Genomic DNA, 22952 nt, shown 5'->3' with positions numbered 1-22952 from the left:
CACATAATCCCATGGTCTATAGAAAAAACATACGTCTGTCCTCAGAGAAATTTAGGAGCTACTCCCTTCATAAAAAGGAAAGTACACTTTTAATTTTATCCTAAGTTAGTTTCATCTTAAAATTTGACTGAGTTTACAACAAAGAGAATTAATATTGATGACACCAATATATCTATACAATGAAAATATATTTCATGATAAGTTTAATTATACTTATTTGGTATCACAAATATTGGTATATTTTATACACTTATAAATTTAGATGGTTTGACTTAATACAAAACAGTAAATACACTGTTTTTTGTGACACATGAAGTAGTATTTACGAAAGAGGACATTGTCAAATTTGATCCCTCTTGCAATATGCTCCTTGTTGGAAAAGAAAAGGCAAAGACGAAATGCTCCTAAGAAATCACAGCCAACGACCTCTCTTTCGCTCTCTCAGCACAAATGCACAATAGGAAATGTATATTTTAAAGGAGAAAGATAAAAAAAATTTCCCGAAGCAGCAATATCCACAAACACCGCGACGCACCACTAGAATGCAGCCATGATCACATCATCGCTGTCGCTGCTCCCCCTCCGCTGCTTCTCCCTCCACCCCACCACCACCGCCGGCACCGCCTACTGCTCCCCTCCGACCACCACCTTCCCCTTTCCAAGAATCACTCTTGGCCGCCCCCGCCACCGCCTTGCCGCCTCCGCGACCGAGAGCAGCAGCAGCGAGGAAGAAGCGGCTGGGAGCACCAACGGGTCCCTCCCGGGCTTTCCCCCCGTGGAGGACGACGACGACGAGTTCTGCCCGGTGGACTGCGTGACGGAGTTCAAGACAGACGAGGAATTCAGGCGGCACCTGGATCGGTCCAAGGCCACGGTCGCGCTGCTGGTGGTGAACTTCTACCGGCCGTCGTGCGGCAGCTGCAAGTACATCGAGAAGCGCTTCATGCGCCTCTGCAAGGGCTCCGGCGACGACGGCGCCCCCGTCGTCTTCCTCAAGCACAACGTCCGTACCCGCCCCCCTCTCCGCTGTATCTGTCGTCGCAGGCTCTGCGAGGATTGTTCTTGTTCACGGTCGATCGATTCATTCCCGGTGACGTGTTGGATGCGCGCGGAATGCTGCGGGTGATGGTGCAGGTGATCGACGAGTACGACGAGCAGTCGGAGGTGGCGGACCGGCTGCGCATCAAGATCGTGCCGCTGTTTGTTTCCGCTTATAAACGGATTCTCAGCCGTCAGAACGCCAGAAGCAAGAAAATCCCGCGAAACGGTCTGCGTTCGTCGCGCTTACCTCCATCGCGGCTTCAGCATGCGGCAGCCTTTTGAACTAAGAATCCGTAATCGGAAATCGCGGAGAGAATCCCGATTCTCTGGCGAGCGAGGTTGGCAGAACGCGCGGCCCAAGTACACGGTCCCAAACAGGGCCCTTGGGACACCTCGCTTGAGCCTGAGACGACCGAGTGAGTCACCGACACCGCACCTTCTGATCTGTTTCGAACTCACAAGATATCATCAGATCTTCATCTTCTGAAGATATGCATATTCGCATCAATTCCGTTCTCTTGATTCAGGATTTCTTTGCTATGCCAATCTGCATTGCTATTTGCTAATTGCTACAGCCAGACTTTAATCAAGCACACATAGACCCAGGGGCGGACCCAGCTCCGGCCCATGACTAGGGCCACTCAATGGAGTTGTTGGGCTGGCTGAAACAGGCCTTCTTGCTACAGTAGTATACAGTGTAGAAAAATCGGCCCAACGACTAGGGCCACGGCCCGGGTGGCCCTAGTGGCAGGCCCGCCACTGCATAGACCTAGCTAGCAAGATCCCATGGCACTTTTATGTAATATATAAACCCGGTTCTCAAAAAAAAAGCAAGATCCCATGGCCTGTTCTTAGTAGCAACGAAATAGATTGAGTGGTTCTTTTCTTATGCTCCTCCGCGAATGGACTGCACATGTTCTTGCTAGTTCTTTAAAAAAAAAAGTCTTCTAGCTAGAGCAGATGGTGGTTGTACAAGTTGTTCATCTCTTTCAGCCTGTCAAGCTATCAGGCCTTTTCCTATAGGGGAAGACAGGAGCCAAGTTTTTTTTTTATGGAAAATGCTCCCAGGATAATTTACGGTCGTGTGTGATTCCAAAAGAAGAGAAGGAAAAGGAGAGAGAAAACAAAAAAATCCTCTGGTGCCCAAATTCCGTGGTGTCTGGTGAAGGGGCAGCCACAAATAGTGCATTTTATAACTGAGCTAACACTTTCCATCTCCCTTGCAGAGAAGAGCCGCAGGAGTGAATACTCCACTGGAACATCAATTTGAGGGTGCAGATACTTAGGGGCATACACCAGGATTCTTTGGTTTTCCTATGCCTGTCCACGCATTCTGGAGATTTCAGCTATTGGTATTACGATGGATCTGGATCAATGTACCATTATCTGTATTACGAGGCATGTACAGTACGTATAATATCTGAATCAAGCATCACCGCTGCTACGCTACCGTAGTGTAGACATTCAATGGAATCTGAGGCATTCTGCAAAGGCGCGACTTTGGTTAATGTCCCGCTGTCAGATACAGTAGCTAAACCATCTTAGAAGTGTAAAACAGATTCTCATCAGTATGATTCGAACTGCTTCAAATACCAAATGCTCGGCATTGAATTGTTCTGCATTGGGATCTTTCATCAATTGATGCAAAGATCAGTTGATGCGTTATATTTTTATTAAACAAAAATTATTATTCAGAAATGAAATGAAGATCTGTTTGTGTCACAGCGTCTGTGGTGAATGTTGCAAGCAGGCTTTGTTTCCATGACAATAATTTCACTCGTGACATGGAAGATTTGTAGAAGATTCTGAATCAGAAAGGAGGTATTTAAACATCACAATCGTAAGATCAATCTCAAGTAGTATAAAATATAAAATTATTAAGTAGTGTAGTAGAGTTGGGATAGAGCCCATTTAAGGCCCATACAGGGTCGCCTCATTTAGGCCCAAAACCCTTGATAGAAGCCAAGTGTGACCCACGTTCCTCATCGCTAGAGACGGAGATGCGGGGAGTCGGAGGTCCGCTACTCACCATCGGGGATCTCCTCAGCGACCTCGCCGTCGACGGCGGCGATGATCCCGTCGCCGCTGGCGGAGATGCGTCTGTTCCCTCCTCTCCCTCGGCGGCACAACAGGCGTGGGAAGCCGACCCGTCCGACCTCAGCCGGCTCTTCGAGGTTAGGTCTTGGTTCCGTTTTTCTCCCCCTGTTCTCGATCCGGTTCCCCTCCATTGTCATCCGTGATGCATCGTCCTGCTGCTTGTGTACTCCTCGATTTGTAGAATTAATCATCCCAATTTGGAGCTGAGCAAGTGATTCGTATCGTTTAGTTTTCGATTAGGCACCCGGCTGTTCCCCACGAATGTGGCAGCGGCAATTTTAGTTTACTTGATTTCATTTCATGGGGATAAAAATAATATACGGCTTAGAAGAGCTCAGCTCGATTTACATTGATGCAAGGCTGGTTATCTTCTCGTGCTTAACTTTTACTTTAAGATCTGATGTCCTGTGCTTGGCTTCTTTGGCAATTTTATCTAGCAGAGAAGATGGTTGCATTACTGCAGTTTCAATCATAAGAGTAGTTGTTTTGCTGCAATTTTGGTCAGAAAAGATACCTGTGCTGGTGCAATTTAAGTCATCCGTGTTTTCCATCCACTGTATTTACTCCTTTGCTTAATCCTCATGTCAAATGAGCAATGCGTGATGAGTGAGGATCCCTCCCAAGTCATAAAAATGCTGTTTCGTTCATCGATATGTTTGTTATAATGTACCGTACTTGCTACTGATTTACTGGACTCGTGATCTCTCTTAAGTCTCAACTCAAAGCCATTGAATTTGGGTTCATTCCTGGTGCTATTAGGAACACTACAACAATTTGATGAAGGCGCTCCAAGAGAACGATCCTTCATGGCCATCGCTGATGCTGAAGGTATGGTTCTTGCTTTCGTTTCTTTTTTAGTGCAACTGCGCCTTTACCTGTTCTATGTAACTATGAATGTTGTGATTTTGTCTACCTCTAGCTATGCGCGGCGTTGAAGGCGGCAGATAAGCTGGTGAGCTCCGCGAACACAGATGTTGAGCAGTTGATGGAGAAGGTGAAAGTGCTGGAGGGTGTCCTCGAGAGAGGAGATCGCCCGGTGGAACAGATTGTAGAAAGTCTCCAGAGGTCAGGCCTCGCCAAGGATCATCGGAGTTCCCAATCAAAATCGACTAGCAAGTAGTGGCATAGGTTGTGCTCTTATGTTTGTGTTGCAAATGTGAGCTCTTGTCACTGACCGTGGGTACTGAAAAGAGTTGTATGTATATCGACCTTTGTTCATGAACCCTACAGTCTGCTTGTGCTTTAGATCTATTGGAACCTTGGAATGTGTTTATGTCTTTATCTCAATATTCATGTTGCTAGTTTCTTCTTCGTTCATTAGCTTGGTTCCTGCTATATGTGTTCAGGTCTGGAATCAATCAAAACTCTGAAGCAAAAACCTATAAAAAATACCCGATCAAGCATGATTTATCCTAACTCTGTTTTCTGTGATGCCATACTTCCGGAATAGTTCATATTTGTTGAGCCCTGCTTGAATGCAAAACTTATTATGATCCAAGAAAATTGGTGATCCTTCGTTTACATTTGCAAGGTTCATACGATCCTGCTTGCTTTGAGCTATTTTTCTTTTATCGCTACTTCCCTACGGTCTACAGAAAGTGCTCTTTTTCTCGTGGAGGAACGATCTAGAAAAGCTACACCTAGCCCTTAGTTGCTTTCAAAATTCCAAAACTTTACAAGAGTCACATCACATCGAATCTTTGAACACATGCATGAAGTATTAAATGTAGCTAAACAAAAGGCAAAATAGCTAAAATCGTCCCCGAACTCTTAGGAAAGGGTCAAGTTCGTCTCTGTATTTTTGTTTGGGCCAATTTAGTCCTCGAACTATATTCTCCGCTTCAGTTACATCCTTCATCCAAACTCCACATCCACACCGTTAGTAACGCCGTCAAAACATCGGACTAACAATAGGAAAAGACTTGTTTGCCCTTCCCTTCCCTTCTAGGGTCACTTCTTCCAGCGTTATAGAAAAAAAAACCCTGTAGGCTGAAGCACGGGTCTGACGTGATTGCCTTCGCGAGAGTGTCCGTGACGGCCGGCGCCGCCGTGCCATGGCCGCCCCCGAGGCTGCTCGTCCTCTGCAGGTACATCTGTGCGGCGTACAGCTGCTCCAGCCTCGACGACCCGCCCATGCCGCCGCCGAATAGGTGCCCCAGCGCCGGCGGGCTCTTGCCGTAGTAGGACAGAGGTGCAGCGCCGTATGCCAGGTACCCGCTGCTCCAAGCTACCGGGACCGCCTTAGACTCGTAAGGACGAGGGGTGCATGATGGAGTGCGGCGCCGCCGCAGTCGTGAGGTGGAGCGTGATGGTGGGGCATGACTCGGCGGTGGAGACCATGGTGGTCGGGCCGAGCAGCCCGGTGGCCGCGAGCGCGAGGTGATGGCCGTGGGCGAGCGAGGCCGGGAAGGAGGAGGTGGAGCCCGAGGTGAGCATGGCCGCCACGGCGGAGGTCGTGGACGCCATGGCCGTGGCCGCCGGCGGGAGATGGTGGTTGTGCTGGCCCTCGTACGTGGTGATCAGGACAGACGTGTCCTCGCGCACCGCTGCACCTACTTCCTCACCGGGCAGTGGGGCGCCACCATGCAGCAGTAGCAGGCGCACGGGCAGGGGTTCCCCTCGGCGGACCCATCGCCGCGGAGCAGCTCTGGGGCAGCCGCACGACTAGGAGAGCGTCGCGGGAGGACCTCGAAGATACCCCTTGCCGCGGCACCGCTGAGGATGGAGGGCCGCCGGGCTGAGAAGAGCGGGTTCTCGCGAGGGCGGCCGCCCGACGAGAAGACCGGAGCGGGCTCTAGGAAGTCGTCCCAACTCGCGATGGCAGCGGCGACGCCCCCCTGCCGCGGCGCTGCTGAGGATGGAGGGCCGGCGAGCCTTGAAGACCAGCTTCTAGCGAGGGCGGCCGCACGACGTGAAGACCGGCGCGGGCTCCAAGGAGTCCTCCCGCTCGTGATGGCGGCGGTGATGCCCCCCTGCCACGGTTCCATGAGCGGATAAGATGGAGGCGGGGCTTGCGGGGGGGTTTTTTTAAGAGTAAAATGCACCAGAGGTCCACTAATTTGTAAGGGTGTGCCATTTAGGTTTACGAACTTCAAAAATGCATTTTTAGGTCCATCAACTTGTAATTTGTGTCATTTAGGTCCATAAACTACAAAAGTGAATTTTTAGGTCCATAAACTTGTAATTTGTGTCACTTAGGTCCATAAACTCTGAAAGTGCATTTTTAGATTCTTGAACTTCATCCATGAGTAATCGTGTGGCTATAGACCCATAAAGGTCGCCCCCGATATAGCTGTCCATGAATATCTTTCAACCCCTCACTGAGAACCACTCTGGGTTGACCCAAGTCTAACATCATCACAAGATTTTTCGCCACAACACCTTGCACCACCATATCCGGCCACCCACGCCACGGAGGATATAATATCCCCTACCACGCTATACATGTTGTTGAGTCCCCCTATAACCTTCTCCATCTTTCCAAAGCAATCACCCTCTACTCTCCACCCATATTACGGGGTTATATCTGGATGTAAGCTCCATAACTCACTAATGGCAGTCCGGAAGCCCCATTTGAATCCCAATACATGTCAATAACCTCCAAAATAAATCTTTCATCCCCCCTCACCCCTCCCTATGCACTTGATTTGGAATTGGGCTCAAATTTTACCATTCTGATGAAACTCCAGCAATGTGTGGGAACCGTGTAGATTCATGTTGGTGCGATATCAGTGCATGAAGGCTAGGTGGAGGGGTATGGACTTAGGTGATACAAATTACAAGTTTATGGACCTAGAAATGAACTTTCAAAGTTTGTGGACCTAAATGACACAAATTACTAGTTTATGGACCCAAAAATACAATTTTGAAGTTGATGGACCTAAGTGACACCCTCGTACAAGTTGATGGACCTCTGGTACATTTTACTTTTTTTATAACGCTTGAAAAAGTGACCCTAGAAGGGAAGCGAAGGGTAAACGGGTCTTTTCCTATTGTTAGATGTTTTTTTTTACGGTGTTACTAATGGTGTGGATGTGGAGTTTGGGTGAATGATGTAACTAAAGCGGAGAACAATAGTTCGAGGACTAAATTGGCCTAAATAAAAGTACAAGGATGAATTTTACCCTCTGCTAAAATTTTAGGGATGATTTTGACTATTTTGCCTAAACAAAATACTACCTCCGTCTCAAAATATAACAACATTTTGACTTTTCAAAGTCAAACATCTTCATCTTTGACTAATAATATCTCAAAAAATAAATACTTTTAAATAGAAAAAATTACATGTTACGATAGTTGGTTTCATTACGAATAAACTAATATCACTTTTATGTTTTCAATCTTTATATTTTTTATCATATACAGTCAAAGATGAAAATATTTGATTTTGAAAAATCAAAAAGTTGTTATATTTTGGGACGGAGGTAGTAACTAATTACATAGTTTGTCTGTAATTTGCAAGATGAATTTTTTGAGTCAGTTAATCTATGATCAGATAATAATTACTAGATACAAACGAAAGTATTTTAGTACTTTACATCCAAAAATTTATAGCTAAAGTGTGCTCACTCCCCTCCTCAGCCTTTAAGCAAAATCACAATACTAAAACTTTCAAGGACTAGACTGAACAAATCGTCTCCCCACTTGGTCTCTCCCCTTCCCGGCGTCGGAGTCGGAGGCGGCCACCGCGGGGCGATGGACCACAACAACCTCCTGGCGGCTTGGCCGGTCGTGGGCCCGGGCGTCGCCGGCGCCGTCTTCGGGGCCGGGTGGTGGTTCTGGGTCGACGCCGTCGTCTGCAGCGCCGCCGCCGTCCCCTTCCTCCACTACCTCCCAGGTACGTACGCGCGCGGTGCGCGGTCTCCGCAAGCGCCGTCCCCGTCGTCTCGCCTCCCTTCGCTCCGTGTGTCCCGAAATCTAGGGGTTTTCAACCGATCGTGCCCTCTGGGTTCTTGCTTCGTTAGGTTTCTTCGCCTCGTTCGCGGCGCTCATGTTCAACTGCGTCAACCGGGAGGACATCGGCGACGGCTACTACTCGCCCTACGACGACTCCGAGTGGAGGTAAGGCCGAAATTCTCGAACTTGTCGGTGTAATTGCGGTTATTTCATTTGTTAGCTGTACTGTGATGCGTCTAATTGTACACTGGGAGGTTTAGCAGTTTGATTTGGCAAATCCGGTGCTTGATCGTGCTAGTTGTGATTGCATTACTTGCTGCACGACTTTCCATATGTACATGGGTTTGGAATTAAATTGGATATGCATATTGTAGCTTAGAACTTTTCTTTAGAATCATTGTACCTTAGAACATGATGAGGTATAAGATTAAATCTTCAGTGTCTTGATTGGTTGAGCAAGTGATTTTGGATTTTTAGTTGTTTCAATTTTGTTTCGACAGGAGCTGGGTATTAGGCATTTGAGCTTATTTGGTTTGAATTTGAAGCAACTATTACTTCAAAGGTCATAAGATTTCTTTGAAAAACAGGGTCATAACAGAAGCAGTAGGATAGATATCGTGTTCTGATAATTATGGTTCAACTGTGCACTTGAACTACTGAACTGTGATAAAATTATGTGATGATGCCATTTTCATGTTATATGAATCAAACCACCATGGAAATGGGGTCAGTGCAGCAGTAAGCAGAAAATAACACAAAAAAGAAATCCTAAAAGATATCAGTATAATCAGAACAAAGGCAAGACCTTTCCGTCCCTAATTTCCAACCTTTGTGCCAAATAAACTAAAATGTATAGGAAGGTAAAGATACATAATCTTGTTACTTTTGGGCTTTGCGAAAATTATTTCACAGTTTTTCAGCGACTTGTTTCTCTACTTGCTATTTTTAAAAAGACTGTCATGCACGGTGCACTGTGTTAAGTCAGGAATTCTCTCAAAATGTCTGCGAGCTGCACTCTGATTTTCTTTGCAATGTGAATTGAATTTGTTGAATTGCAGGGTGAAACTCTGGCTTTTCATTTCATATGTTGTATCTTTCGTCTCATTGGCTGGGGCGGTCGGGTTTTTGGTTCAAGACGCACTTACAGACACAGGTCCATCTGCGTGGACTGGCACTGCTGGTGTCATACAGTGTGTTTGTGTGTTAGTCAGGTATTTGCTACTTCCTTATCGCGTGCCTATGCCATAGTCTGTTCATTGCACTGTTGCGCCTTCCTTCCGGCCAGCGCTTATAATGTTGGTGGCGTACTTTGCAGTGGGCTGATCTACTGGACTTGCCACTCTGAAGATTGACTTGACAAGAGGATTCTAAAGGCGGACATTACATGAGCTCACTGGTGGGAATTCAATATAAATTGTAACGTGGTAGCTTTGCCCAGGCCTCCCAGGTTCCCCGAAGTTTTTTTTTACCCCTGTAAATATAGTATTCAGTGTGTTGTTCTGGAACTGCAAACTCTGACGGACAATAACTAGTTGATACCGTTACGTTTTGGAGCCCTCACATCGACCAATTTTTCTTGTGTTTTACTCTTGTAACTCACGAGGAGTCCAATTTCAGTCATTATCAATATATGTCGCCAGCATTTGTGTTTTACGACAGATGAAGAAAATCTTGCAACCCCGGCTACAGTACTTCACTACACTGCTAGGTGCTCGCTACCTACTACTACCAGTCGACTATCTATGACTAGTAAACGCCGTCCGGCCTTGCGCTCACCCTCTGTTTCCTTGAATAACTCAATCTTCTGACAGATAAATCATGTATCTTGGACACGTACTCAGAGGACGCTGAAGCAGCTTTCTTCTTAGCCTGTTTAGATGTGTCCCTCCCCATGGGACGTTTCCATGATGGGCTAGTTGACAAGGACTTTTCGGGATGATGATCGAAAATGTCTCGCTGCACACTGGGGGGACGTTTTCCCTGGAACCACTATTTTGAGGGGTGTCCATTTTCCTTTTGAGCTCCATCCATTTGGGCTCATCCTTCAGGATTTTCCAGCAGTGCATGAGAGTGAAATTGTGCTTCTCCACACTAGCAAAATCAGCAGCAGCAGCCACTGACTTATCTGCATTCGACATGCCACTAGGATTGGAACGGATCATCTCAGCCATGTATCCAGAGAACTTGCTTACTTCAGCCTTGATGTGATCCCAACGACTCATAATGAATTTTTGGGTCCTCGTCGGATAGCTGCCGCATTTGAAATTGCATCTGTTGAGCACACGAATCCAAAAGGCTTCCTTCCTCTGGTCGGTGTTTACAACAGGATTACAGCTAATTTCCAGCCACGATTTGCAGAGCATGTTGTCTTCATACGCCGAGAAGTTGGTCTGCTTGTTCCTTGTTGCCCCCACCTTGGAAGCAGAACCGCTCATGGAAGATTCAGAAACTTCTCCAACACCAACACCCTGTGCTTCATTGTTGAGATCGATAAAGAAATCATCCATCTTACATTGTTCAAAAAAAATCGCAGTCAACATATATAGTAAAGAAAGAGCAAGATGATCATTAATCATCAGGTTATTTCAATTATAGAATCTCTACTCAAAGAAGTGTTTCATTCTTGATGTTGAATCAATGCAAATACATTTTCAAAGACATATTCAGAACTATTTAACAGATGAGATGCTTAGAGGCATATTTAGGTGACATATTGCATCGATTACTAACTCACTTTTATACCAAAAATTCCATTCAGTTCTCTACCCAGCCCTTTCTGTGCATGCAGTAGCAAGGAGATCAGACTGCATAGAGTTTTATAGCTACTGAAACTAATATTATTTTGTCTGATAATCAATGAAAACCATTCCAAAGAATCAAGTCACCTAGCGATGAAAACTTTGGAACAACAGGGGCCGCAACTACCTGCAGCACTAGCAAAGTGTACCCTGTTCTAAAGGATTGTCTAATTCCAGACTCGATGTACAACAGCCTCATCTAATGAAGAAGTAAAATTAGAAAGGGGACACAAGCAACGAGAACAAGCAACGAGATTGGGAGAAAGGACAATCGCATCTGCATCTTAGGTTTTGCACATAATCAGTTCCTAATGTGGAACAATCTCTTCTGGTAACCTAAGCTTTTGCACATAATCAGTTCCTAATGTGGGTATGGGTAAGAGTAATCGAGTATGAAAAATTTCAAAAGGGGCAACAACACGGTACTTACTTTGGAGGTGATTGGGTCGATCTGGTGCTCTCCAGAGATGCCGCCGTGGTGGGTGCTGCGTCGCTGTCGGAGACGGGCACGGCGGGTGGTGCCGGCGGGCTGTGGACGGCGCGGCGCGGCGCGGTGCTGGGCCGGCGTGGGTGGAGGATTTGGGGGAGGCGGCGATGGCGAGAGGGAGGTGGCGAGGAGGGAGAGGCGGCGACAGCGAGAGGGAGGTGGCGAGGAGGGGGAGGCGGCGACGGCCAGAGGGAGGTGGCGACGAGGGGGGGGGGACGGCGACAAGGGGGAGGTAGCGAAGGAGAAGCCCCCCCCGAAATTTAGGAGAGGGGACGGCGTCTCCGGACAATCGAGGGTTGGATCCAGGATGCTGCTGCGGATGGTTTTTGGGAAGAAAACTGCTACAGTACTGATTTAGGATGGTTTAGAGGCCACAGTTGCAAATAGACTTAGCATGAGGCCGGCGAACCCGCCGCCGCTGCAGTACGCGGCCCAGTCGACGTCGTCCCTGCCGCGGAGGCTGCGAACGTCGACGTGCCTAGGGATGGCAACGGGTACAAACCCGTCGGGTATCACTAACCCAAACCCGCACCCGCCAAGATAAAATCGTACCCGTTAAAAAACCCATACCCATCGTGGGTATGATTTCATGCCCTTACCCGTGCGGGTTTTTTTTTTGTACCCGCGGGTTTCCCATACCCGATAGAAGAAGCAACAAAATTTAATAGAAAATATAAACAAATACACAATGCATTATAGCCAAATGAGTCTATGAATATGTAATCATCGATGGGAATGGAAGTACATGAGCCTAAGTCTCTCTTAGCATGTGATTGGACCTTATTTTGATACAAGACCTTGTGACATTAGTATTTTAGGTTATATGTTGTCGGGTTTATTGTACCCACGGGTTTGCGGGTTTGGGTACTTGAAGAACAACCCCGCACCCGCAAACCCGACGGGTACGATGTCCGCACCCTAATGGAGAAAAACCCATCGGGTTTCGGATACCTGTTGCCATCCCTAGACGTGCCTGTACTCCACTCCACTCCACTCCCACCGCTACTCTTCCGCAAGGAATCTTCGTTGCCTTACGTGGTACCTTCACCGTGGAGGGGAGGACGCATCGCAGTTCTACGCTGCTTTCTGTTTCATAAGTCCAGTTGACTTTGACTCGGAAACCATCGCCCCAGAAATCCACGAGGACAAGGGACCCCACCCCAGGGCCAAAATTGGAAGCTTGTAGGCAATTTGAGCGTCAGTTTCTCAACAAGAGTTTGGTCCATGACCAGGACATTCTGTGCTTATCAGTTATCAATCATTTTCACCCGGTACTTATGCCCTATTTAGTTCCCAAAAAATTTTGCACCGTACTCGTCATATCGAATCTTCGAACACATGCATTGAGCATTAAATATAGTTAAAAAAATAACTAATTATACAGTCTAACTGATTAGCACGAGCTGAATTTTTTAAACATAATTAGTTCATAATTGGACATTATTTGTCAAGTAACAATGAAATGTGCTACAGTACCAAAAACCAAACTTTTTCACCAACTAAACACACCCTAATAAAATAGATATGGAAACTCCAAATAAAAAAATATAAAATTGATGTATAGGTATCTGCCTTCCTCCCTTTATTTTTTTTCTTTTTGCAAATTTCAGTGCCGTGATGAACTGATATTTTTTTAACCGTAGAGGTTAAGAGGTTCATTGATATAAATTATAGTACGATGACAAGAGGACGATCCGCAGTGACACGGTCGAGTACGCCCTCACAAGTTTCATCAACCTGACGACCTCCCAAAGCTAGATAGATGTCACATGGCAGCAAGGGACCATGGCATCTTTGCCAAGTTGCCTGGCAAAGGGCATATAATTTAGTTTTTTCTCTTTTTTTCCCTTTTTAAAAGCATATAGTTTATTCTTGGAAGCTGTTACCTCCCCCAAATGTTTGCACCTAGTAACATGCTGCTTTGGACGGAATGAATGTTTCTCCACCGAGACACAAATGGTCAATTTTAACCGCAGGTTTGGTGTGGCTGGCCCTTGTGGAATCTTGAAAGAGGAATTAGAGACCGGGCATGTGGCACAGTGGCAGCAAAGAATCACTTACTAGGTGGCAGGACCTCATCACAGGCCCCAGGTTTGAGCTCTTGATGCCTTTGGGAGATGCTAAAAATTGGTAGCCCGGGAGAGGGTGGTAGGGCAGGCTTCACAGTTCGGATGAGCTGCCACAACCACGAGATCGCCCGCCCACACAAATTTTTTTCAAGTGACACGCCACCTTGTGTTTGAAAACAAATGGAGCAGGAGAAAAGTGTTGGATTGATCTCCTTCCTAATAGACCCAACGGTCTATTAGAGCCTTAATCCGCGCCCTGATCGGGGGCGCCCAACCCTTAATGGTTGGTGGGCCCCCGCTGCACAGCGCCAAAAATAAAAAGGGGGTGAGGGGCCGGGGCACACGACACGAGGTTCGTCGCGCCGCCAGCACCCTCACTCACATTCTCTAACCCTAGCCGATCTAGAGGGAGGCGCTGGAGCAGTGGGAAGTCTCACCGCCGCCACCATCAACCCTGGTTCGTCGTCGTCGACGCCGTCCACGACAACGCCACCACGACCGTGCAGCTGCTGCATCGCTCGCCGCTGCTCTAGAGCAGATCTTCATCAGCGAACCTGTAATGGCTGCCTCAAGCTCCTCCGGTGGTGATGGTCTCTCTCTCCCTCTCTCTATACTCTAATATTCTCTCTGTGTTCTAGATCTAGGAACTCTTTTGCACTTGTGAAAAGGAAAGATGGAAGATACCCCTCTTGATCCGTGTCTAGTCGATCCTAGAACACTAACTAGTATAACAATGGTATCAGACGTCATGCTAGTGCATAGATCCAGTAGGGGCAAAGACGGATTCATCTGTGAATCGAAAGAAATTGAAGGAAAATAAAGAACTCGATGCAAATCGAAAAGAACAAAGAGAATCGATTGCAAATCGAACTCAAAAATGCAACCCTAACCCTAACCCTAGAGGTGAAAGGGCGCGGGGCCTACCTGGTCCGCGTGTCACAGCCGCCGCCGGTGCGCGGGACACGTTTGCGCCGCCGCTCGCCGGACATCTCGGCACAGAGAAGCCGCCGGCTTGCCGCCGGGACGCCGGGGCGCACGCGCGCGGGCTCGAAAGCAAGGCGCCATCCATGGCGAGCTCGACGGCGGCGCGCTCCCCCACCGGCGAGCGCGCACACCGGCGAGCAAGCCGCGACGGCGCCGCTTCGCCCTCTCCTCCGCGGCCGCCATGGCCGCCGCCTCCGCTCCGTGGCTGCCGCTGCGTAGTGTGGAGAGAGAAGGGGGAGGAGAGAATGACACTAGGGTTTGGGGCGCGGCGACGGCGACGCGTTTTTGTTCAGGCGAAAACCGCGGACGTCCGTCCGATCCAAATCAACGGCCGCGAGAGCGTCTCGCCTTCTGGGCCGGCAAGCGGCCCAGGCGGGCGGGGGAGGGGACGCCGCGGCGGGCCGTTTCGGCGGCCTGGCCGTTGGCTGTCGGGCCTCGGGCCCAAGTAAGGGTGGTCGAGCAGGCCGCGGGCTGGTTTTGCTCCTGGGCTGCTGAACAGTGTTTTTTGTTTTATTGTTTTTTCTATTTTTCCAGAAGCAATTTCAATGGTCTTTTGAATGAATTTGTTTATAGTTTGATCTCTATTCAATTTTGCACCAACGTGTATATTGTTTAGAGCTAAAAGTTCACAGTATTGCTTCTGAAAATAGAAATTTTCTACATGTTTCCGCTGCAAAAGTCATTACAGTTGTTCTTTACTTTAATTCGAACCAACGAGACAATTAAAGTTTAAGAGCATGATTAAAAGGTTATTTTTGAGGATTATAGTATTGTTAATTTTCTGACCAACGTTGTTAATTACAATACTGTAATTTCATAGTTCTTGTGCATTTATTTCTATTTCTGCCCAACGGTGATATAGATTTAATTGCATAAATAGTTGTATGTTCTATTTTGACCAACGTTGGAATTTTACATGCAATTATTGTTATTATGTTCTCACTATTTTTTGAAATTTTCAGCGGGGATGAACTTGATGGGATTCATCAGTCACATCCCGACTCTAAAAGGAGACAACTATGGCGAATGGATCAAGAAGGTTGATCTTGCTTTCGTCTGTGGAGAAGTGGATGAGATAATCACCACTCCAAAGCCCACTGAGCCACCGGCTCCAGTGAGAGGAGATTCTGACACTGATGCTGAGTGGCAGAAAAAGCAAAGGGACTATGCTCCCTTAAAGATGGCTTATGATCTCGAAAAGACAAAGTGGAATAACGCCAACAAGAAATGTGTGGCAGTTATAAAGAACACAATTGATCCTAACATTTTGGGTTCAATTGGAGAGTGTGATTCAGCTGCAGAATACCTTGCAAAGATAAAGAATCAGTTTACTGGTTCTTCAAAGACTTATGCCACACAGATAATAGAGCAGTTGGTCACAAAAAGGTACTATGGCAATGTCGGTACGATAAGAGATCATATTATGGGGATGTGTGCTTTGAACTCCAAGCTCAAACCAATGGACTTGGATCTCAAAGAAGAGTTTATGGTGCACCTGGTGTTCGCCTCTCTGCCAAAAGAGTTTGCAACGTTCGTTGTAAACTATAACTCACAGCCAGAGAAGTGGAACATGTAAAAGGCAATTGCAATGTGTGCACAAGAGGAAGATAGACTCAAGAAACAGAATGGTGGGTCTGTCAATTTTGTGCATAATAACAAGAAAAGGCCTTTCCAAGCTGCTTCTTCCTCTAAAGCTAAAGACAAAGCCCCTATGCCACAGAAGTATCAGCAACAGCGTCAGCAACAGCGCACTCCAGCTCCAGATGAGTGCTTCCACTGTTTTGACAAAGGGCATCGCAAAGCAGATTGTCCCGCTTATTTAAAGATGATAATGGCAAAGAATGGTGAGAATGTAATTTCATTTGTTAATGAATTCCTGTATTTAAAGTTTTCTAAATCTACTTGGTGGATTGATTCTGGTGCAACTGTGCATGTTGCAAATTCTTTACAGGGATTCCGTTCGACAAGGACTACGCTAAGAAGCGAAAGACAAATTAAAGTCGCGAACGGAGTACAAGCAGATGTGGAAGCTGTTGGCGATGTCTCCCTCGAGCTAGTTAATGGTTTCATGCTTGTATTAAAAGATGTTTTATTTGTTCCTTCGCTTCAAAGAAACTTGATCAGTGTATCACGCTTAGACACAGATGGTTTTGGTTGTCATTTTGCGAATGGCAAATGTGAACTATGGTTTGATAATAATTGTATTGGTGATGCTATCCTTTACAATGATCTTTATTTATTATCTATGCGTGATAAAGTGCATTCTGTATGTAATGTGAATGAAAATGAATCCTTGTCAGAGAAAGAAACAAAGAAAAGAAAGAGAACTCAAGATACTTCATCGAAATTATGGCACTGTCGTTTAGGCCATATTTCGAGGGGGAGAATTGAAAGATTAGTGAAAAGTGAAATTCTTCCACAGCTAGAGTTCTCTGATTTTGAACAATGCGTTGAATGCATTAAAGGAAAATTTGTAAAGCAAATTAAAAAGGGTGTCAAACGAAGTGCAGGAACGTTAGAAATAATTCACACTGATATATGTGGACCGTTTCCTGTGAAAAGTGTGGATGGCTATGATTCGTTCATAACATTCACAGACGATTACTCCCGCTATGGTTACATTTATCCAATCAAAGAAAGATCTGAAGCATTGGATAAATTTAAAATATTCAAAGCTGAGGTTGAAAATCAGCTTGACAAAAGAATTAAAATAGTAAGATTAGATCGTGGAGGGGAGTACTACGGTCGACATACCCCTTATGGACAAGTTCCTGGACCTTTTGTGAGGTTTTTACAGGAAAATGGTATAGTAGCCCAATACTCTACACCGGGGGAGCCTCAGCAAAATGGAGTAGCTGAAAGGCGCAACCGTACACTAATGGATATGGTGCGCAGTATGATGAGTTATTCCTCATTGCCATTGAGTCTGTGGATGGAGGCGTTGAAAACCGCCATCCATATTCTCAACAGAGTGCCAAGCAAATCGGTGCCCAAAACGCCGTATGAGCTATGGACAGGAAGAGAACCCTCACTGACTCACCTACGGGTTCGGGGGAGCCCAGCTGAGGCTAAAGTGTTTAATCCAAATATTGGAAAACTGGATTCCAAAACTGTAAGCTGCCATTTTATAGGCTATCCTGAAAAGTCGAAAGGTTTTCGTTTCTACTGCCCAGACAGACATACAAAGTTTGTAGAAACGAGACATGCTGTCTTTCTAGAAAGTGAAATGATCAGGGGGAGCATGGTACCTAGAGAAATTGACCTTGAGGAGAAGCGGGTGTATGTGCCTACTCCTATGATTCAAGAGCTATTTTTCTCACTACCTGTTGATGCTGCACCAAAAGTTCCTGAAATAGTGACGTCAGTACCTTCTTCGGTTGTTGCTGCGCCAACTATTCCAGTTATTACGGTGTCAACACCTGTCGCAACTCCACCCATACCAACAGTGAGCGAAGGTTTGGAACCTGTCATCCAGGAACCTCCTGAACCCGCGGTTGGACATGAGGAGGAGGAGCTACAGCCCCCTATGGAAAATGTGCCAGAAGTTGAGGCGCAAAATGTGACACAAGCAGTGGCCCTTAGAAGGTCACAAAGAGAAAGAAGGTCAGCTATTTCTAGCGACTATGAACTTTATAATACAGAAGAGGTTCATATGGAGGGTGATCCCACTTCATATGAAGAAGCCATGAGAAGTATTCACTCATCTAAATGGCTGGAAGCTATGAAAGATGAGATGAAATCAATGAGTTCCAATGGTGTTTGGGACTTAGAGGAAATTCCTAAAGGAGCCAAAACAGTAGGCTGTAAATGGGTTTACAAGATAAAACATGACTCCAAAGGGAATGTAGAAAGGTTCAAAGCACGACTTGTGGCAAAAGGCTTCACGCAAAGAGAAGGGATAGACTATAACGAAACTTTTTCTCCGGTTTCATGTAAAGATTCCTTCAGAATTATAATGGCATTGGTGGCACATTATGACTTAGAGTTACATCAGATGGATGTAAAGACGGCATTCCTTAACGGGGATTTGTATGAAGATGTTTACATGGCACAACCAAAAGGTTTTGTCATGAAAGGAAAAGAACATATGGGGTGTCGCTTAAAGAAATCCATTTATGGATTAAAGCAAGCCTCTAGGCAGTGGTATTTAAAGTTTGATGAAACCATAAGAAAATTTGGGTTTAAAGAAAATGAGGAGGACAATTGCATTTATGCAAAGTTTAGAAGTGGAAAATTTATTTTCCTGATCCTATATGTGGATGACATTCTACTTGCTAGTAGTGATGTTGGTCTGCTACTGGAGACAAAGAAATTCTTGTCCTCAAACTTTGATATGAAAGATCTTGGTGAAGCTTCATTTGTTTTGGGAATTGAAATTCACCGAGATAGAACAAAGAGGGTATTGGGACTGTCACAAAAGGCATACTTAGAAAAAGTTCTAAAGAAATACAGTATGCATATGTGCAAGCCTTTACCTGCTCCAATAGTCAAGGGCGATAGATTTGGGAAATTTCAATGTCCCAGGAACCAGTATGAGATCGATCAAATGAAAGCGGTTCCATATGCTTCAGCTGTAGGAAGCATACAGTATGCTCAAGTTTGTACACGCCCTGACTTAGCTTTTGTTACCGGGATACTTGGCAGATATCAAAGTAATACAGGACAGACACACTGGATTATGGTAAAGAAAGCATTACGTTATGTGCAAGGCACAAAAGGCCTCATGCTAACATACAGAAAATCCGATTCCCTTGAGATAGAAGGGTACTCAGATGCGGATTTTGCGGGGGACATTGATGACCCGAAAGTCCACGTCCGGTTATGTGTTCACACTCGCAGGGGGAGCTATATCGTGGAAAAGCTCCAAACAAAGCGTCACTGCATCATCGACGATGTACGCTGAATTTGTGGCATGTTATGAGGCTTCGGGGCAGGTTGAATGGTTAAAGAAATTTATACCCGGTTTAAGAGTGGTAGACAGCATTCAAAGACCACTCAGAATGTACTGCGACAATGAACCAGCAGTGTTTTATGCTCACAACAATAAGTCAAGTGGTGCTGCCAAACACATTGACATAAAGTTTTATGTTGTGAAGGAGAAAATCCAGAATCACTCTATTACACTTGAGCATATAAGTACAAAGAAAATGCTTGCGGATCCGCTAACTAAATGCTTGCGGATCCGTTAACTAAATGCTTACCACCCAATGTGTTCATGGAACACATAGCCGGCATGGGTTTAAGGGAAAGCCTGTGATTTCTGGAAAACAAAAGGGCCCAAAACATAAAGAATTTGTTTCAAAACAGTGATATATATGGTAGCTGTTGAGTCTATCGGTCTTGGACCGTGACGATAAAGCATGCTCTATTTATCAATCTGTGATGGAACAACTAAAGGAAAAAGTTTCATGTTAAAGAATAAAGTTAAAGTACAAAGTGAGATCAAGGGGGAGAATGTTGGATTGATCTCCTTCCTAATAGACCCAACGGTCTATTAGGGCCTTAATCCGCGCCCTGATCGGGGGCGCCCAACCCTTAATGGTTGGTGGGCCCCCGCTGCACAGCGCCAAAAATAAAAAGGGGGTGAGGGGCCGGGGCACACGACACGAGGTTCGTCTGCACAGCGCCAAAAATAAAAAGGGGGTGAGGGGCCGGGGCACACGACACGAGGTTCGTCGCGCCGCCAGCACCCTCACTCACATTCTCTAACCCTAGCCGATCTAGAGGGAGGCGCTGGAGCAGTGGGAAGTCTCACCGCCGCCACCATCAACCCTGGTTCGTCGTCGTCGACGCCGTCCACGACAACGCCACCACGACCGTGCAGCTGCTGCATCGCTCGCCGCTGCCCTAGAGCAGATCTTCATCAGCGAACCTGTAATGGCTGCCTCAAGCTCCTCCGGTGGTGATGGTCTCTCTCCCTCTCTCTGTACTCTAATATTCTCTCTGTGTTCTAGATCTAGGAACTCTTTTGCACTTGTGAAAAGGAAAGATGGAAGATACCCCTCTTGATCCGTGTCTAGTCGATCCTAGAACACTAACTAGTATAACAAAAAGGACTCCAAAGCTTCGGGTGTTGGTTTTAGTGGTTTCTTTCCATTCCATCCCATACGATATGAGGTGTTAACAGTGTTTAATTTTGATCGTACGTTTTTCATGTTCCTGTGTTGTTATAACTTATTATGTCATATATGTGGTACAACTGGTTTGTGATATGGTAAGAGAGTTGTAATTCACGAGTGAACTTAAAAGAGGAACATGATTACTTTGATGCATGTATGTAAGAACTTAATCTTATCCTAAGATCGATCCAAAATTTGAAGACCCATGTGAACTGTAGGAAATTTTTAGGAACTAAACATGATCTGAGAGGTGTGAATTATTCCTCATCCAATGGGCTGCTGCCTTAGAGCATCTCTAAGAACTCTTGTATATTTTTAGCTAAATTTGGAGGTTGTACCCCTTTGTAAAAATAAAAAACCATCTAATTGTATGGGGTAATCCAAGAGACTAGCTAAATATGGGCTTTATTTTTCAAATTTGGGCCCACAGCATCAAAACGATCAGAATTTTGTTGGTTCCTGCGACTCGAAGCCGCCGGCGACACGCGAACCGCCACCGCCTACGGGAGCGAACGCCGCCGCCGCCGTTCCGAACGACGCCGCCTCCGATCTGGTTTGACAGCAGTGGCCCAATAGTTTAACCCTAACAGTGTTCTCCATCTACCGCCATTTTCAGGCGTTCTGGAATCTGGATGTATAGAAAACAAAATTGAAGGAAAATTTAGGAAGGTAGAAATGCGCACTTGGACGATAAAGATCATCGCATGGCAAATGTTGTTATCATACAATCATATTGCTTGGACAACCATTTATTTGAAGAGTTTAATCTTCTGATCAATTTTTATCCAGACGATGCGCAGCAATTCAGAGCTCCAAGGCCATGTTACGACATGCCGACCTTGAGCTCGAACTCCTTGCCAACGGCCAGCGACAGCCCCGCCACTTGAGCGGCGACGACCGCCCGGCTCCTGCGGTAACCCTGGGTGCGGCCGGTCGAGTTGGCCGTCCTAACGCCGTTGACGTACACGGCGAACTCCCTCGGCGGCGCCGGCGAGTGCAGGCCCAGGAACACCACCTTACCGATGACCAGGTTCCGGCTCGGCCCGTATGAGTTGTGAACGACGCTCAACGTCACCGTAACGCTGCCGCGCCCCGTCTTGCAGCTGAACCGCACCAGGGCCCTCTCGCCCCGCGGCTCGGCCATCTCCGGCGACTCGCCGTCATCCAGGAACAGCTCCCTAGCCGCCGAGCAGTCCACGCCGAGGCCGATTTGTTGAAGGACAAGGAGAGGCCCGGGGAGGGGAGCGCGGGAAGGAGAGCACGCGGGCGCGGGAAGGCAGGCGGGGGCGCGCGCGAGAAGGGATGGCGAGCGCCGATTCTCTTCCAAATATGGCGACGGTCGACGGGTGTTTAGCGAGCATCCGAGGATAGCGAGAGAGATAGAATATCTGTTGGATGTATTTTTTGGCCCCGTTTTTTACATTTGGCTAAAAAAATAGAATAAAAAGTCTCTTGGAGACGTTCTTAGAGCATCTCCAAAAGTCTTTCTAAATTTCACTCTCTAAATTATTATTTAGAGAGTTATGTATATAAAAATCTCTCTTTATACATCTTCACTCTCTAACCGTTTTTCTATATCTTATTTACACTCTCCACTCAGAAAAGCTCTTGGAGCCTATTTTTTCCATGAAAAATTTTATTTCTAACAAGCTAACGGGTGGGGGAATTGTCACATCTGACGACCATGGCAATTCAGATTGAATCCGGTGCCATGCTCTGTCCCTGTGCATGTGCAGTACTATTACGAAAAATTATTTTATATACACAGGGTCAAGAAGTACTTGAGAAGAAAAGAAATACTAGGACATTATTTCAAAAAAAAAAAGAAAGGAAAAGGAATTTGCACAAACTTCATGATGACATATATCACAATATTGTTTGGTTCCAACCCGCCACCATCGCCATTCCATTCCATGACGTGTTAGCGCAGCATGCCTGGCACGTTGGCGATTGGTGATGGCGCGTATCCGCGCACACGCATTCGCTGGAGGTTGGACCGTGCTGCCGTGTGCCTCTTCATGCCTAACAACTAATCATTCTCTTTACTTTACGACAAACCAAATCAAACAAAGGGCGCCTTTTTAAACTAGTTTTTTTTTCTCACGCATGGTGACGTTTGTTTGTAAAAAATTCTCAACTGTCGTCCTGACTCCCGTGTCGTCTTTCTCCAACTTTCCTGTCATTCGTTTACTATAAGAAAATTCGTAACCCTTGCTAGTTTGTGATTTTGCTCCTCGAAGCCTACAAGCAAGTTTTGTCACTCTTTTCTCATTAAATGTTGAAAATGGTTTTTGCGTCATCTCGCTGCTTTTTGGGAGGTTTTCTAATAAGAATAAGATGTTGAGGCCCAAATTTAGTTAACCAGCAAGGGTTACCCATGAGATGTTGGGTCATCCATGAGCGGCACACGGGACCTAACTTGACACACTGGCCCGAGGCATAATCCAACTAAGCACCAGCT

The 22952-nt window shown here is 46.2% G+C and overlaps 5 protein-coding genes across 5 annotated transcripts; 3 read left to right on the top strand and 2 right to left on the bottom strand.

The window, feature by feature from the left end:
- Window positions 1-511: 511 nt before the first annotated feature.
- LOC120656142 (thioredoxin-like 4, chloroplastic) lies at window positions 512-2658 on the top strand. The gene is made up of 3 exons (XM_039934167.1): window positions 512-1003; window positions 1135-1457; window positions 2268-2658. Exons 1-2 carry the CDS (start codon window positions 551-553, stop codon window positions 1321-1323), a joined length of 642 nt encoding a protein of 213 aa, XP_039790101.1. The 5' UTR covers window positions 512-550; the 3' UTR covers window positions 1324-1457; window positions 2268-2658.
- A 338-nt stretch (window positions 2659-2996) lies between these two features.
- LOC120656143 lies at window positions 2997-4455 on the top strand. The gene is made up of 3 exons (XM_039934168.1): window positions 2997-3215; window positions 3898-3966; window positions 4058-4455. The coding sequence occupies exons 1-3, from the start codon at window positions 3042-3044 to the stop codon at window positions 4256-4258; spliced, it is 444 nt and encodes a 147-aa protein (XP_039790102.1). The 5' UTR covers window positions 2997-3041; the 3' UTR covers window positions 4259-4455.
- Window positions 4456-4679: 224 nt separating this feature from the next.
- LOC120656139 (WRKY transcription factor 6-like) lies at window positions 4680-6154 on the bottom strand. Its single transcript, XM_039934165.1, is given in 2 exon segments — window positions 4680-5675; window positions 5678-6154. Coding segments are annotated over 2 exon segments (744 nt in total). The 5' UTR covers window positions 6126-6154; the 3' UTR covers window positions 4680-5379.
- A 1581-nt stretch (window positions 6155-7735) lies between these two features.
- Window positions 7736-9685, top strand: LOC120656138 (transmembrane protein 50 homolog). Its single transcript, XM_039934164.1, has 4 exons — window positions 7736-7975; window positions 8103-8199; window positions 9093-9245; window positions 9350-9685. The coding sequence occupies exons 1-4, from the start codon at window positions 7834-7836 to the stop codon at window positions 9384-9386; spliced, it is 429 nt and encodes a 142-aa protein (XP_039790098.1). The 5' UTR covers window positions 7736-7833; the 3' UTR covers window positions 9387-9685.
- LOC120656137 (glutathione S-transferase T3-like) lies at window positions 9493-11393 on the bottom strand. The gene is made up of 2 exons (XM_039934163.1): window positions 11263-11393; window positions 9493-10502 (listed from the first exon to the last, which is right to left on the bottom strand). The coding sequence occupies exon 2, from the start codon at window positions 10467-10469 to the stop codon at window positions 9831-9833; it is 639 nt and encodes a 212-aa protein (XP_039790097.1). The 5' UTR covers window positions 10470-10502; window positions 11263-11393; the 3' UTR covers window positions 9493-9830.
- Between the last annotated feature and the right edge of the window lie 11559 nt (window positions 11394-22952).

This window comes from Panicum virgatum, chromosome 1N (genome assembly GCF_016808335.1).
Source record: "Panicum virgatum strain AP13 chromosome 1N, P.virgatum_v5, whole genome shotgun sequence".
In the NCBI taxonomy this organism is placed as follows: Eukaryota; Viridiplantae; Streptophyta; class Magnoliopsida; order Poales; family Poaceae; genus Panicum; species Panicum virgatum.
Note: the sequence above shows the minus strand (reverse complement) of the source record. Positions and strands in the feature narration are given on the sequence as shown.